Source organism: Peromyscus maniculatus, chromosome 17 (genome assembly GCF_049852395.1).
Source record: "Peromyscus maniculatus bairdii isolate BWxNUB_F1_BW_parent chromosome 17, HU_Pman_BW_mat_3.1, whole genome shotgun sequence".
Lineage (NCBI taxonomy): Eukaryota > Metazoa > Chordata > Mammalia > Rodentia > Cricetidae > Peromyscus > Peromyscus maniculatus.
This window is the reverse complement of record NC_134868.1, coordinates 27814749-27831270: the sequence shown is the minus strand read 5'-3', so window position 1 is coordinate 27831270 and position 16522 is coordinate 27814749. Positions and strand designations below refer to the sequence as shown.

At 38.5% G+C, this 16522-nt stretch overlaps 1 protein-coding gene across 50 annotated transcripts in view; it reads left to right on the top strand.

Moving 5' to 3' along the window:
- The window catches only part of Sorbs2 (sorbin and SH3 domain containing 2), a 206028-nt gene that overhangs the window by 162586 nt on the left and 26920 nt on the right, over positions 1-16522 (top strand). For all 50 annotated transcript variants that reach the window (XM_076553416.1, XM_076553422.1, XM_076553424.1 and 47 more), the window contains 4 exons: positions 5553-5602; positions 7714-7901; positions 13942-14030; positions 15616-15662. In XM_076553416.1, the coding sequence (XP_076409531.1) occupies positions 5553-5602; positions 7714-7901; positions 13942-14030; positions 15616-15662 (374 nt within the window). The remainder of the gene's footprint in view (positions 1-5552; positions 5603-7713; positions 7902-13941; positions 14031-15615; positions 15663-16522) is intronic.

Sequence of the window (16522 nt, the reverse complement as noted above, 5' to 3'; positions counted from 1 at the left end):
TGTTCAAGCTGGTTTTAAAAAACTCTTTTTATCACTGTGTTACATGTAGCATTATCTAGACAGTGCAAAAGGGTTGGCTATTTCTGAGTTCCAGGTAATGATTGTTTTCTAACTGTTACTTCCAGTTAAAATATTCAGCAGCATGAAAAAATAAAAAACCCAACTACTGAACTTCAGCGTGTATTAACTGCCCACTTTCATAAACTGAGAAAAGTACTACCAGAGGCGTCTAGAAGGCGATTTTTCATTGTGCTTAGAGGTACAGACTCAGAGTTGAGGTTCTTGGGCCGTAGAGATGGCTCATTAGGTCAAAGCATTGGCTGTGACAGCCTAAGGGCCTGACTTCCACCCTGGAACCCACCCACTGTGCATGAAGGGAGCATGTCCTCACATGGTGTGGTGAGTGTGCTGCACCCACCCAGACAGGATAATATAACTTTTTAAAATAAAGTTCTGATTCTTACACAATCAGATACTTATTCCTTATATTTTTTCTAAATGGTGTTAATCTTTCATTTTACTAAATGCTTGTAACTTGTGGCCTTTTTCCACCAGTCAAGACTAGAGATGACGAATACCTGGCGTGTGTGTCCCCGTTTCCCAATTCCACAGCCTCAACTCTTGAGATTGGAACCCAGACAGCCACGACAGCAGATAGTCACTGCCATGTGCAATAAAACTTAGTTGAGGTCTCTGCTGAAGATGCTGTGGGTAGGGCTGGAGAGATGACTTGGTGGTTTAAGAGCACTTGCTGCTCCTGCAGAGGACCTGGCTTGAGTTCCCAGCACCTACATGGCAGCTCACCACCATCCACAACTCCATTTGTAACACCCTCTTCTCCCTCATCAGCACCGCCATACACAAGGCTCACAGGCATGCATGCAGGCAAAACACTCACGAACTAAAACTAAGTAAATCCTTAAAATAATAATAATAATAATAAAGATGCTTATGAAAATCAGCCAATTGGCTAGGTGAAGAATTTATGTCAGGCCATGTAAATTTTAACCTGGATAAGGAAAAGATGGTATGGAAAGGAACAGAAAGGATCCTAAGCCAAACTTTGCCCTCTACAAAGTAACCAGAAGGCTATAGTGAAAAGCACTTAGAAGACACAAGCAGATAAGTCATCGTTAACTATCAGGCAGATAAAAGCCTCCTGAGGGCACTCTCGGGAGTAGCCAGGCAGGACAGAAGCACACAGAATCAACTGATTTTTGTCCCAGCAGTTGCTATGTATTCTTAAGTGAATGCAACGCTGAATAAATATCTTACTATCACTGTAAAGCCCTCACTCAAGCTATGTGCAAGGTAAGAGCCAAGAACTCATGCTAAGGACAATACTCCTGACACACAGCGGGGACGACAGATTGCAGGCATGGAGTTTGAAAGGGAAATACTCAAGTTTCCAAAGGTTTAATCTGCAGCTCCACATTATCGATCATCTAGTAAGCATCATGGTGTGTGTTAAAAACACGGAAGCGACTGAAAAAAAAATTTTATCAAATGAAAAGTAAAGTTCAGTAATCAGGAACTTTTTGAGGTATTGAATTCAGTAATTTTTCAAGATTCATGTTTTGTAGCCAAGCCTGCTCTCTAAAGAGAATCAAATAAAACCAACAATTCTATTCTGTATGTTTTATCATTGCGGTATATGGACAACATAAGAATTTATTTTGATATTCAATTCAATCAAATATTTTTCTTGTGTTCTCCACACCAAAACTATGTTACTGTGTTGATGAACTTTTGTTAGACTTATGATCCATTGGGGGGGATATCTTTATCATATTGGGTACTTTTTGTTGTTGTTGTTGTTGTTGTTGTTGATTGAGACAGGGCAGGGTTTCTCTTTATAGTCCTGGTTGTCCTGGAACTCGCTCTGTAGACCATGCTGGCTTTGAACTCAGAGATCTGCCTGCCTCTGCTTCCTATAAGTACTGAGATCAAAGGCGTGTACCACCACCACCACCAGGCTCCATCTTTTTTTTTTTTTTTTTTTTTTTTTAGTTTAGTGTGAGACTGATGTGTTTAGATAAATTAATCAACATTTTGTAAATATTCCCCAGGTATTTTGATCATCAGATACTTCTGGATTTTTTTAAAGTAGTTGGCTCATTGATTTTGAAACAGAACTTAGAAAACATCATATCCAACTCGTTGGATTTCTAGTTAAGAAAAGTGCAATGGAATAACTTAAAGGAATGTATCTAAAGTCGCCTACTAAGATGGCTGTCAAGAGAATAAATCACCAATTGCTCATCCTTCATTTCAAAATGGTTTCCTTTATACCACACTTTTTACCATCCCCGGGAGATGTATTTAAAGCTTGGCTCTTCGAGAAACTATTTTTTTTAATTATCAAGCTTGTATAAAATGGGTTCTAGTAATTAACACTGCACAGTAATTACTGAGCACAGAGATGGGAAAATTTTAACTTAATGTACTTTTTATGTTATGGTAGTGACCAAAATACTACATTAAAAAAGCAGATTGATAGCAGTAGAACTATGTGTTCTTATCTTTTGGGGACTGAGAGACATGAGTAACTTTAACAGCATAGTTAACTAGGGTATTAATTTAAGAACATGGCCTTTTGGAGTTTAAAAAAATATATACTCCCATAAGATATTTTGATTCTGTCTTTAATAACATTTATATGACATTTCTAGTAAAAACTATAATTATTAGATAATACCTCAGCTATCATTGATCAAGTACCTGGTTTTATCAAGCATATGTTACAAATGACATAGTTTTTTTTTAAATCAAATATAGCTGAGACATTTGTTTGCAAATGTCAGAATGAAACCTATGCTTTGATAATCTGAAACAAATTTTTAAAAAGAATACTTAAGAACTTGTTAGCAACATTTAATCAATAATTTCTTTTTTTTTTTTTTTTTTTTTTTTTTTTTTTTTTTTTTTTTTTTTTTTTTTTTTGGTTTTTCAAGACAGGGTTTCTCTGTGTAGCTTTGCGCCTTTCCTGGGACTCACTTGGTAGTCCAGGCTGGCCTCGAACTCACAGAGATCCGCCTGCCTCTGCCTCCCGAGTGCTGGGATTAAAGGCGTGCGCCACCACCGCCCGGCAATCAATAATTTCTTAGCAGAAAGAATGATTTGATGTCTGCATCCTGTGTTAAAATAGTGATCTTTGTAAATGATGAGTACACTTTGTTTGGTAAAATGGACTAGTTCTTTTCTTGGGACTCTTTTTTTTCAGCTGAGTGTCATAATTACTGTACAAGATTTTGCCTTAATTATTCATCTAAATTTTTTATTATTACCTTATAATTGAAAACTGAAATTTCTCTTATGATACATAAAATCAAAGCATTTCTTTTTGGGAAGAATTTTTTAGCAAGATGGCTCAGCTGTGACCTGAGTTTTATCCCAAAACCTATATTGTATAAGGAGAGAATTTATTCCCTATGTTCTGACCTCCACACACATATCATGGTACACACACACACACACACACACACACACACACACACACAAACAAACAAACAAACATAAAACAACACATACACACTAAATGTTTTTTAAAAAACATTTTTAGCACCGGGCGGTGGTGGCGCACACCTTTAATCCCAGCACTCGGGAGGCAGAGGCAGGCGGATCTCTGTGAGTTTGAGGCCAGCCTGATCTCCAAAGCAAGTTCCAGGAAAGGCGCAAAGCTACACAGAGAAACCCTGTCTCGGGGAAAAAAAAAACAAAACAAAAAGCATTTTAGCTTATTTGGATTATGAAAAACAGAACAAAGAAGAATCATTACAGTTTGTCTTAACTCAGAAACATACTTAATCAGTTCTAACACAGTGTTTTATTTCATATAACAGAATTATCCAAGCTTATCAAAACTGGGGGTTCATATTTCTGATCTTATTAGGAATATTCTGAGTGTATCCTGAATTTGACCCTTTTAGTGGCCAACTATGTGTCAGGCTGTCCCATAAAACCTGTGAACCACAGGTAACGATACTCTGAGGCTCTCTGATATCACTTCTGCAAACACGAAGAATTATCTAATATTATTTTACTTGTTTTCTTTCTTCCTTACTATGTTTTCCTTACTTTCTACTCTCCAATTCAGACAAATTAAAATAATTATGTAAACTGATCAACATAGTAGAACAATTTTCTACTCTCATATTTGTTGAGAACATAGGAACCTAAGAATTTTCTAAAAAGTACAAATATTAAATATGCTTTTCCTGTCCAAAATGAGGAAGGAATGTTTTCATGACAACAGATCCTTTGTTTTATTATGGATAAGATCCCATTCTTAATCAGTAATATGGAATTAAAGCAAAATATTATGCATGAGGCTTGTCAGGCTGGCCTACATAATAATTATAAAGTTATAATCTATTGTTTTAATTGGGAAAGTGATAGTATTTACCAGTTAATAGAAAAGAATAGTAGGAATCACTTATAAAGTGAGACTGTCATTTCATCTAAGTAGGTTTTTAATATTCTGATTAAAAAAAAATCTCCATATAGGAATTTAAGGTAAGAGTCATCAACTCTGGCCTTTGTGGTTGACAATTTTAGGCCTTCATATAAACATTTTCAGAATACAATTTCCATTTTTCAACAAACCAAGGTTTATCTATCATGATGATTGAGCATAAATATCTCCAAAGCCAAAGGTGTATTTCACCAGGAACTGGTTTGCTATGAGTGTAGAGGTCACAACATGGCTGCTTCTACCTTGCAATGTCCCCTCAGAAACTCAATACCAGCCCTCTCTTGTAATCTAGATTAGTTCAGGAAGTGTCTCTGAAACAGCCATGTACCACAAAAACTTTATCTACCACTTTTATGTGGTATCAGTTTCAGTGTGCTGTTCTTAATGAGAGGTGTAAAGCGCACCATTTAAAGGAATGTATCTTGATTCATTTGGTCATTTATTTTCAATTAATTTTCAACTCAAATTGTTCAGGATTTATAAATCTGTACCTGGATGAAGTCCCAGGTGATTTAGATTAATTTCAAATCAAATTCTGTACGTTTTATGAAATAATGTGTGTTTACAGGGGAAAGACATTCAAGTTCCACTTATATGCTATCTTTTCAAGATAACACCTGGAAATAACAATGAAATTATAAAGAACTTTATGTTTTTATCAGTATTTAATGATGACTGCAAATATTTTCTTACAAATAAAGCCAGTTCCTCATATATGAAGTTCCTACTTAGCAGTTGTTGAGAGCCTGACGTTAATGCTAAAGATAATTAGCCCTTCATTCTGTCCAGTTTTCCTGATGATAATGTTACTGGTTTATTTCTTCTTCTTCCTGAGGAAATGAATGGCTTGGTTGTGTTACATCACAGAATGCAGTGTAGTTTGTTAAAAGGGAAACTCAAAGACATGTTGCCTTTCTGGAGAGACATTTTTGTAATAACAATAAATGATTCTTTTGATCACAATATTTAGACTCTAAATCTTAGAGTATCCTTTTTAGAATGCAGAACTCAATGATGACAAATAAATGAAATTTGCTATGGTAATTATTTTCATGAGACTGCTTTTCTATCTTAACAGGCCTCCATCTACCAGCCCTCCATTGACAGAAGCCTGGAAAGGCCCAGTAGGTAAGGATCTCATGACATTACACTAACAAAATATCCTATGCCAGCATTTGCTTCCCAATAGTAATCTTTGTTAGTGAAATACTGGTGCAAATCACATAACTCTTTTTCTTATTTTAAGTACCAGACTTCATATTCGATTTATATGTTGGCATACCATTTTATATGATCACATCCAAGAATTTATTAAAACTCGACAATGTAATTCTGGATTTCTTCACAGGGGTCAGTGAAGGTCATTTCTTCCCACTGTGGCCTTTGTATCCTGTGTCCTTTTTCATTCCAATGAGGGTTGAAAATATTCTCAATGTTGGTTCAGAAACATTTTATAAATTAGAAGCTACTGATATGTATTATTTACACTTTGATCACACAAATATATCTTTTCACTACATTTCAAGGCATCCCAAGTCCATAAACATATTCAATCCACAGACAACACGATGAGTTAAAAATTAGTCACCAACTTGTCTTTGAAGACGCTAATGCTTAAGCTCAACAACCTAGAGTTTAGAAAGGAGAGAAAAAAACAGAGTGAAGCAGGTTAACTTATCACCACTAGTCACAACTGTCCTCAGAGCCGACAATCTAATCTCTGTTCATAGGTTTTAAATATACTTAATTGAGACTATCACCAAAATTCAGATATAGTTCAATAGCAGTTAATATAACAGTCATGGTATACCATCAACAAACAGTTCTATAATGTTACTTTGCCTTTGTACAAGTTTGTGTCAACCTTAGTAAAAACTTTTGTGACTTAGGTAAATTGGGATTTTGAGTGCTTCCCAACTACACTAATATTACAAAGAGAGGCATTCCTCCACTCCCTCCACTGTTATATTTTTACATCTATGTGTGTGTCTAAAATGTTTGAAATGCTTAAATTCTGGAACTTGAGTCTGACCTAAAGGTTGCTATGAAGACACAGAGCCTTACACAACAGGATATTTTGTAGGAGAAAAAGTATTCTACAAGGCACATTCATGATGGATGCATTTGCATTTCATTATGACTAGCAACCCCTGAAGTATGTCACAGATATTATGAACCCTATATATAGAAGATAGATTTTGAGAGATAACATATCCAGATGGTGTCATTAGCTGTTACACATGTCTATAGAAGATATAAAGAGAAATATGCTCAAGAAGAAAGAAATGGGCATAGAAGAGCTCTCTGCTCAATTGACTGTTGATCTCTGCAGAGGACTAAGATCCTAAGACTCACCAAGGATACTAAAATCTACTGACTCACAAGAGTCTTATACAAGTGACATAATATTTCTACCACCTGGCAATGGTGGTGCACACCTGTAGTCCCAGCACTCAGGAGGCAGAGGCAGGCAGATCTGTGAGTTTGAGGCTAGCCCACCTACAGAGTGAGTTCCAGGACAGCTAAGGCTACACAGAGAAACCCTGTCTCAAAAACAAAATACAAAAAAAAAATTATAAATAACCTACTCATGGCCTCCTATATACTCTGAAATATGTATAATGCCTCATGCAGCACAAATGCTATCAAAAAGAATTGTTGGGACTAGAGGAAGGACTCCATGGATAAGAGCACAGGCTGCTCTTGAAGAGATCCCAGGATCAGTTCTCCAGCCCCCACATGACAGTTCACAACCATCTGTAATTGTAGTTCCAGGAGACCCTATGTCCTCTTCTGTCCTCCATGGGCACTGGGCACTGGGTATGGTACATAGACATGTATGTAGACAAAACACCCATACACATAAAATAAAAATGAGTTAAGTCAGTGGTTATTGTAATGGATCACATGGGGAATAAAAATACAGTTTGTACATGTTCAGTAGTAATCTAATTCCTAATATTTCCAGTGCAGAGTTGGCTGAACCTATGGATATGAAGAGCCTGTATAGTCCAGCCAAATATTCTGTAACTTGAAACTTCCCTTTAAAAATGAGAGGGATACATGTTTTTAAAAGATGAACCTAAAGACAGTATTTTGAATGTGGAGGAATGACTTTCTCATGGCACAGTTTTGTGGGTAGAGGGTTGGGGGTTCTGCCATTCTCTAACGTAATCATCAGGCTTCTTGTGCATGTGCTAACCTCTTCCAATCAAAGTGACACTGATTCCTTCCGTCAGCTCTGCAAGCATGGCTGGTGACTTCAGGAAACGGAGGAAGAGCGAGCCTGCAGTGGGCCCACCCAGAGGCTTGGGGGATCAGAGTGTGAGCAGGGCCAGCCCTGGCCGGGCAGACCTCCCAGGATCGAACTCCACATTTACGAAGTCTTTCATTAGTTCCTCTCCTTCCTCTCCCTCAAGAGCCCAAGGTGAGCCACAATCAATGAACATTCTCGCTAGTTCACAGTTTAGCCCAGAGTATGGGGGAAGGGCCCATCTCACGATCACGACTTAGGCCGCCTTTGCCTGTGGTGTCCCTGAAGCAAACACAGTTCCCCAGCAAAGCGATTGCTCCTACCCAATCCAATTCAAACTGGCAAGCCATTTAAGAGTCTTAAAAAACTCAGACTAACATGTTTTGTTACTACTTTCTCAAAAGTACATTGCATTTATTAGTGTTTTAAACCCAAAGTATTATAATTTGTTGTCATAGTTACAGAAATGGCATTTATGGGCTTTTGCGTAGGCAAATTTTCTAATGTTATTACAGATAAATAATTAAATTTGTAGAATAAGAATTATAAATAGCAGCAGAAAAAATATCACTGAAAGCATGCAATGGGGTACTTTAAATTCTGGATTAGAAAATAGTTTACTTTAGGCATGCCTTTAGTCATTTACTCGGTTTTGTTCAACCTTTATTTGTATGGTAGAGTATCCCATTCTACCATGTAACTCAGTGGTCCATAATGGTTTACAATAAGTACATACTGGCCTGAAGGCACAAATACCAACTTTAGAAATGAGGAGCCTTGGTGAGATGACTCTGTAGGTAATGGCACTTGCCACCAAGCCGGTCAACATGAGTGTGATCACCGTGGTTCATATAGTAAACGGAGACAATAGACTCCCACAAGTTGTCATCTGACCTCTACTTGCATGTACACAGACATGAAAGAGAAAGAAAAAGAGAGGGAGGGAGGAGGAAGGAAAGAAGGAAGGAAGGAAGGAAGGAAGGAAGGAAGGAAGGAAGGAAGGAAGGAAGGAAGGAAGGAAGGAAGGAAGGAAGGAAGGGCTGGTCACTTTTTTAGTTGGCCTTCTCCTCTTTGGAAATGCAGTAAGCTGAGCATTGAAGGGACAGAGTTGCTCATTTGGGTCTCTAGTAGATTACTTGGGTCTTTTTTTTTTTCTTTTTAACCATAATCTATTAGCATGCCAAATTTGGGCCACCACAATTCTCTCCAGTCTTTGAGGGTTAAAATAGAAGAGAATGGGTTTTCAAAGCGTGTAAAGAAAATGAGTTTCAACAGAAGTGTCCATGATGTAGGACAGAGTGGGGTACACCTAGCAACTATATACATTAAAACTGCCCCCATGCCATGGTTAAAGCAAAGCGGTAGCTAGTATACAAACAACAGACTGTTTGTGATGACTCGTCTCTGTAGAGGAGGATGGCTGGACTGTCTAAGACCTAACTAACTCTCAGAAAGTAATTTCCTCATTAACTAACGTGCCTTCATCGTATTCTACTCATCTACACAGCAAATATCCTAAGTAACAAGCCAGTTAATGAAATGCCATAGACCCATCATTCTCAGACACAATTCAAAATGTAAAAGGACCCTGATAAACTTAAGTATTTTTCTTACCATAGAGAGTTAAATCAAGTTCCTTTCCCAAGCATTACATATCAACTGAATGAATTACCAGTTTTTGGAGAATTCAGGGGAGGTTGTAATTTGTAAATTGTTAATAGAGAGAGCCACACTGTTAATAGGTAAGAGTTGTGGCTGGGCATGCCTTGTTGCGCCGCCCCCGCCCCCCCAAAAAAAAACAAACATTGAATTATGCAGTAGAAATGTGTTAGTTACATTGAGTGTATTTCGTGTGTGGTTTTGCTTACTGTAGTATCTGCAAAGTCGCACTGAAAAATACGATCTTGTACTAGCATCAAACATTTAACCTCTTTAATTGAAGCTATGTGTGTCAAGATGCCTAGAGTAAGCCACACTAACTGCCTTCTCTCTGCTGTGCTAATACTGACATGCTCTCCTTTCCTTGTGAACCTTTTAACTTCTCCAAATGTCTTTCTCCTGCCATGCTGCTCTGGATTGGAAGGTGGGGATGATGGCAAAATGTGCCCATCCCTTTGCGGTTACTCGGGGCTCAATGGCGCCCCCTCTAGTGAGTTAGAGTACTGTAGCGCGTATAGACAGCATTTGGATGTCCCCCGGGACTCTCAAAGGGCCATCACCTTCAAGAATGGCTGGCAAATGGCCCGGCAAAATGCAGAGATCTGGAGCAGCACTGAAGAGGCTGTGTCCCCAAAAATCAAGTCGCGGAGCTGTGATGATCTCCTGAATGACGACTGTGACAGCTTCCCAGATCCTAAAGCCAAGTCAGAAAGTATGGGTTCTCTGTTATGTGAAGACGACTCCAAAGAGAGCTGCTCCATGGCATGGACCTCCCCCTACATCCAGGAAGTCTGCGGTAACAGTAGATCTAGAATCAAACACAGGTCGGCCCATAATGCCCCGGGCTTCCTCAAAATGTACAAGAAGATGCACCGCATCAACCGCAAGGATTTGATGAGCTCGGAGGTAATTTGCTCCGTGAAGTCCAGGATCCTGCAGTATGAGAAGGAGCAGCAGCCTCGGGGTCTGCTCCATGGATGGAGTCAGTCTTCTACTGAGGAGGTGCCCCGGGACATGGTACCCACCCGCATTTCGGAATTTGAGAAGCTGATACAGAAGTCCAAGTCCATGCCCAATCTAGGGGATGAGATGCTATCTCCTGTCACTCTAGAACCCCAGCAAAACGGTCTGTGTCCCAAGAGGCGATTTTCTATTGAGTCTCTGCTGGAGGAAGAAACTCAGGGTAGACAGCCTTCTCAGGGTCAGCGGAACTGCAAGTCTAAAACCCTGGTGCCCATCCACATCGAAGTCACCAGTGATGAGCAACCCAGAACACATATGGAGTTTTCCGACAGTGACCAAGATGGCGTCGTGTCTGACCACAGCGACTACGTGCATGTAGAAGGGTCATCCTTTTGCAGTGAAAGTGACTTTGACCATTTCTCATTCACATCCTCTGAAAGTTTCTATGGATCCAGCCATCACCACCACCACCATCACCACCACCACCACCGACACCTCATCAGCTCTTGCAAAGGCCGATGCCCAGCCTCTTACACTCGATTTACCACAATGTTAAAACACGAAAGAGCTAAACATGAAAATATTGACCATCCCAGAAGGCAAGAAATGGACCCCGGCCTATCTAAACTTGCATTTCTAGTCAGCCCGGTGCCTTTCCGAAGGAAAAAGAATTTGACTCCCAGAAAACAGCCTGAACAGGCAAAATGCAAAGCCTCTGTGGTTGAGGCTCTGGACTCTGCCCTTAAAGACATCTGTGACCAAATAAAAGCTGAGAAAAGGAGGGGGAGCCTGCCAGACAACAGCATATTGCATCGGCTTATCAGTGAACTGTTGCCAGAGATTCCGGAAAGGAATTCATCCCTTAATGCTCTGAAAAGGAGCCCTATGCACCAGCCTTTCCACACACTGCCTACAGATGGTGCTATTCATTGTCCACTGTACCAAAACGATTGTGGGAGGGTGCCTCACAGTGCCTCTTTCCCAGACGTGGACACAGCCAACAACAGCTACCACACACAGGACTACGGTAGTACCCTGAGTCTCCAAGGTGGACCAACTTTTCTTTCTTTTTCCCTTGTGGTTCGGCTGCCATCCTCCCCCTCATTCATTACTTCCATCCTGCATCTCATCGCTCCTGAGCTGGGAGACCACTCGACAGTCATTGTGTGTGGCAAAGCCAACCTGTGTGGTGCAGCCATGTCTGACTCGGTAGTTCTCATTTGCCTGTGTGGTATCTGACGTCCATGTGTTGACTGAAAGTAATCATCAACTCATAAGCATTTACTCACTTGAAAATAAAAGAAACCCAAATTTGCCACTGAATATTAGGGCTAAAACAAGTAGAACATTGAGAAGACAAATGAACATCATTAGTGCCTATGTTTGTTTGCACTGATGGTGTGCAGCATGTCTCACAAACAGGAGATTAGAAGGTAAAAACGTTCTGCTGTTAAAAAGCAGCAGGTTGTATCCGGACATTTTCAGATTAAGATGTGTCAGAATCCAAGTTTCTAACAAAATAGCCATTTCCTTCAGTTATCTAATATCCTGAAGGAATCATCACTCACTTTCAAAAGAATATATCAAGATAAAACTATAACTCAATATCTGAATCCCTAAGATATTTTTTGATTCATTATGAATCAAAGTCAGTAGTTTCACAGCCTTTTCCTTGATTTCTATATTAATGTTAGAACATTGTACCTATTCAAAGAAATCTGTCCTCTCAACATACACACACACACACACACACATATATGTGTATATATGTAAATACATATTTACATATATATGAGAGATAGAGAGAGAGAGCTGTAGCTAGAAGCAACATCAAATTGAAGCCCCCTAACTCAATGGATGGGTATTACTGTAAGTGCTGTTTTGCAATTAAGAAATGGAGGGACAAAGGGGCTAATATTTTCAGTGTTACACAGATCACAGTAATGGTGGGAAAATTCAAGGCCCTATTAACTAAAAATGTATAATATAAAGTATAATTTCTAAGGACAAAAGGAAACCGAATTTTTGTTAATAACTATTGGACAGTTTTGCTTATTAGTCTTTACCTTCACATTAATTTCACTGGACAACATGCTGGAAAACAATCAATTAAAATAAGTAGGGGCTGGAGCAAGGGTTAGGAACCCTTGCTTCTTCCTCTTCCTGAGGACCCAGGTTCCATTCCCAGGGATTCCGTGGCAGCTCACAATTGTCTCTAACTTCAATCCCATGGAACATAATGCCCACGTTGGCCTCCAAGGGTACTGAACACACATAGTGTACAGACAACATGCAGACAAAATCCCATACACACAAAAATATAATATAAAAAATATATATAAAAAGATAGAATGATAAATAGAATAATAGAATAATTATAAATGGAATATTTTATATTATATATAAAATAAATAGAATAATATAATAATGTAATTTATTTGATACATAGAATAATAAGTTTTAAATTCAATAAATTAATTAGAATTTCTAATCAGTTTCTATATAGACTAAAACAACTTTCATCCAATTTTTTAAACTACCTTCTTCAATTTTCTGATACCCTGATACAATAAGCATAGTATATTATCAAAACATGAGTTTGAAACACTGAAAAAAATTATACTGTACATAGTACAATGAAGTACATATACTGTACATAAGTAAAATTTATCTTAATGATTTGTACGATTTAACATATTTAAATTTGTTAAAGTGAAGAAACGTTTTTCAAACTTGGACCCAGGTACACAGGTAAAATGCCCTGATACTGCCCATTGTAGGCTACCTTTAGGTACCTTCCCTCATGCAAGTCACTCAACTATGTAAGTTTTAAGAAACTGAGAGGGATATTTGCAGTTATCATTTTCAAATGTAATTATTGAGACTTTGCTTTAATGTAAACAAGACCTCAATATTTCATAAGTTGCAACTTCATATGAGGTTTTCTGGTTATCATTTTGTTTTCTGAAATAAATAATTTACTTTCTAATTAGTTGACTTCCATATACAATGGAAGGACATAAGGGATATAAAATCTCAATACCCAATAAGTATTTACAAACAGAAAAAGACACACACACACACACACACACACGGGTGGGAGGATATGACCATAGTCTTCTCATGCTCATACTTTATCTTTCATTTAACCATGACTTCTTAAATTGTATTTGGCACAACGTTTCTTCCTACAAATATGTTATTTTTAAATCCTTTATATATCTTATAATAATTATATATTGGAACCAAAAAGAATAGAAATATTAAGCTTGATAAATTTGGAGTATGAAAATCCCTACAACTGTGAATCATCTATATCAAGGATTGCAGTGTAATTAATTAGCAGTATAATAATACTATTTTATATATGATTATAATACTTCTGTTACTTGTGTATTTCTTCATTTTCAATGTGTATGTGTGTCTTATCATTACTTTACAGTTAGTTATGAGTTTTACATCCATGTTCTCACTAGTGACATCTCTCCAAATTTGGGGGTAAAATAATTGCCACCAGGGAAAAAAAGTGGCTAAGCAGTCTCTTTTTAACGAAATGAAATCTCATTCTGGTTCACCTTATCATTTCCAACAGACCATGAGTCCCCTAGAAGTTACTCATCTACTTTGACTGACTTGGGAAGAAGTCTATCACGCGAACGAAGAGGAACTCCAGAAAAAGAGGTAGTTAGTTTAACGGTATCGGAGTGTTTTTAAAGGACCTTCTGAGAAAGCATTTACCAGCTAACTATGTACCTCAGACCAATAAAGACTTCAGCCTGAAGCCTGACAGCAACAAGAAGAATCTAGAAGCAGACTTAGAGCCTGAGTTTAGGCTCCAGTTATTCCCAACTTGGGATGCACTTTGGGCAATGAGGCTTTTCTGAGTCTTGGCCTGGCAGCCATGAACTAATAGAGTTCTAATTAGCCTGTTCTGTGTAGGACTGGAAGTTTCTACACAAGTACTTTTTCACTTTTTTTTAATTTATTTTTCTATTAGCAGCTTGATACAGTATAAATTTTTATCTTTTTTTTTTTTTTTTTTTTTTTTTTGGTTTTTTGAGACAGGGTTTCTCTGTGTAGCTTTGCGCCTTTCCTGGAACTCACTTGGTACCCCAGGCTGGCCTTGAACTCACAGAGATCCATCCGCCTGGCTCTGCCTCCCGAGTGCTGGGATTAAAGGCGTGCCCTAAATTTTTATCTTAATTGTGAAATGTTTCATTGAGGCTTGCCCAGTAATTGAGTAAAACCAAAACTTATTATAAGCCACAGTCATCCTAGGGTCCCCCCTGCTAGCTAGCCTCCCTGGTTCTGTGGGTTGCAGTCTGATTGTTCTTTGCTTTATATCTAGAATCCACTTATGAGTGAGTACATACCATGTTTGTCCTTCTGGGTTTGGGTTACCTCACTTAGGATGATACTACTTTTGTTGGAGAAGACCCCCAAGTTCTAGTAGCATTGAGAAGTTCTTATATACTGACTCCTGGTCCCTCCACCTTAAACCAGAGCTGGACCACCTATTCCTAACTGCTCTGGGGGACATAAGGGCTTGATGGAAACTAAAAACTGACCTCTGACTGACAGTCTGAGAGAGACTGTGAGACCACTACAAAGTCATGAATTGCCCAAGTTTCTTGAAGCTCACTAGAACCCCAGGGGAAGAAAAACTGGGTGAAAGGATTACTGATTGGTGGGAGGGAAAGAGCTGATATCACTACCTACATGGTATAGTGTGCCTCAAGTAGATTTGTGGGCCCCAGAGTTTGAGGGTAGGCATGGGGATCACTTCATAACTAAAAGATAAGCCAAAGGATTCCTGAACCCTCCATTTCTCTGTTTTTGGCTAACTAACCTCTTGATAACTGGGCTACTACCTCTTGGATAATCAGTATTTAGTGATGATTATGATGACTTCTTTTGTGGGTTTTGTTCCTTTTATTATGACTCAGACAGACTAGTGTCAACCCATAGAAGTTAGAGCAGCTGGTCCTCCACAAATGGTTTGTTTGTGGTATTCAAAAATGGCACATTAGGACAGAATCTTTAATGGGCATTTTATCATATTGTGGCATTAATCTACTTCAGTTCCTGAAATGAAGCCTAGTGAAGAAATCAGCTACTCTGCCCTCATTTAGTTCACTAGTCTAAAGGTACCACTAACTGACACATTTGTAACTGGCACATATCACTTACATTGCATGTGTTTTATTGTTCTTATATGAAATTTAAAATTTTTAATTTAGTGCTCAATGTTTACCTTTCTTTTCAGAAATTGCCTGCAAAAGCTGTCTATGATTTCAAAGCTCAGACATCTAAGTAAGTGGAATAAAAACTCACTATGTGTTTGAACTTCATTTACTATTGTAGGAAGAGGTGTGTGTGTGTGTGTGTGTGTGTGTGTGTGTGTGTGTGTGTGTTATAAACAAGATTCAAATCACAATTCTGTAGTACACTCTAATCAGCTCCTTCAAAATTGCTAACTCAGATAGGATCATTTATTTTCAAGTTCAGTTGTGAATTGCCAAATCTCAAAACACATCAGTTATATTAATGAAGCACAATGAATTCAGAATAGGAAAACAATAAGAAATAAAGATTATTTTTTTCTAGGATTTTTCCTCTCAATAATTTAAATTTTTATAATGATTGGGAGTAAGTATCGCTACCTAGCAAGGGGAGATTGACCTTTATTTGTTCAGCTACATCAAGGACAGTCTATGGGTACCTGCACACCAATGATCCTGTCGTGAATGCTTAATCTCACAACACTCAAAGCTTAGAGATGCTAAGGAAAGCCTGCTCCTGTCCTGTGGTCCTTGAGTGCTGATGTTTTCATAGTCCTGTGTTCCATTCTTTTTAGCCTGTTTCTTTAGGATCTTCCCCATCCAAAAGGCAAGGCAGATAAATAAAGAAGACTAGTGCTAAGCACACAATAGATCTACATCTGGGGGTGGGGGGATGTCCCCTTTAAAAGCTTGGCCCCCAATCACCAGAAACCCTCTCATTTGGCTTCCCCTCAAAGTCTCCATCACAGCCTCAACGTAGAGCTTAGCTAGGAAAAAAGCCTAGGGCCTTGTGGAGCATTTGAGACACGAACTACAACATAACAGCATTTTGTTTCTTCTGAGCTCCAGTGCTAATTACTGTTCTTAGGCCATGATGTGATGCTTTGTAAG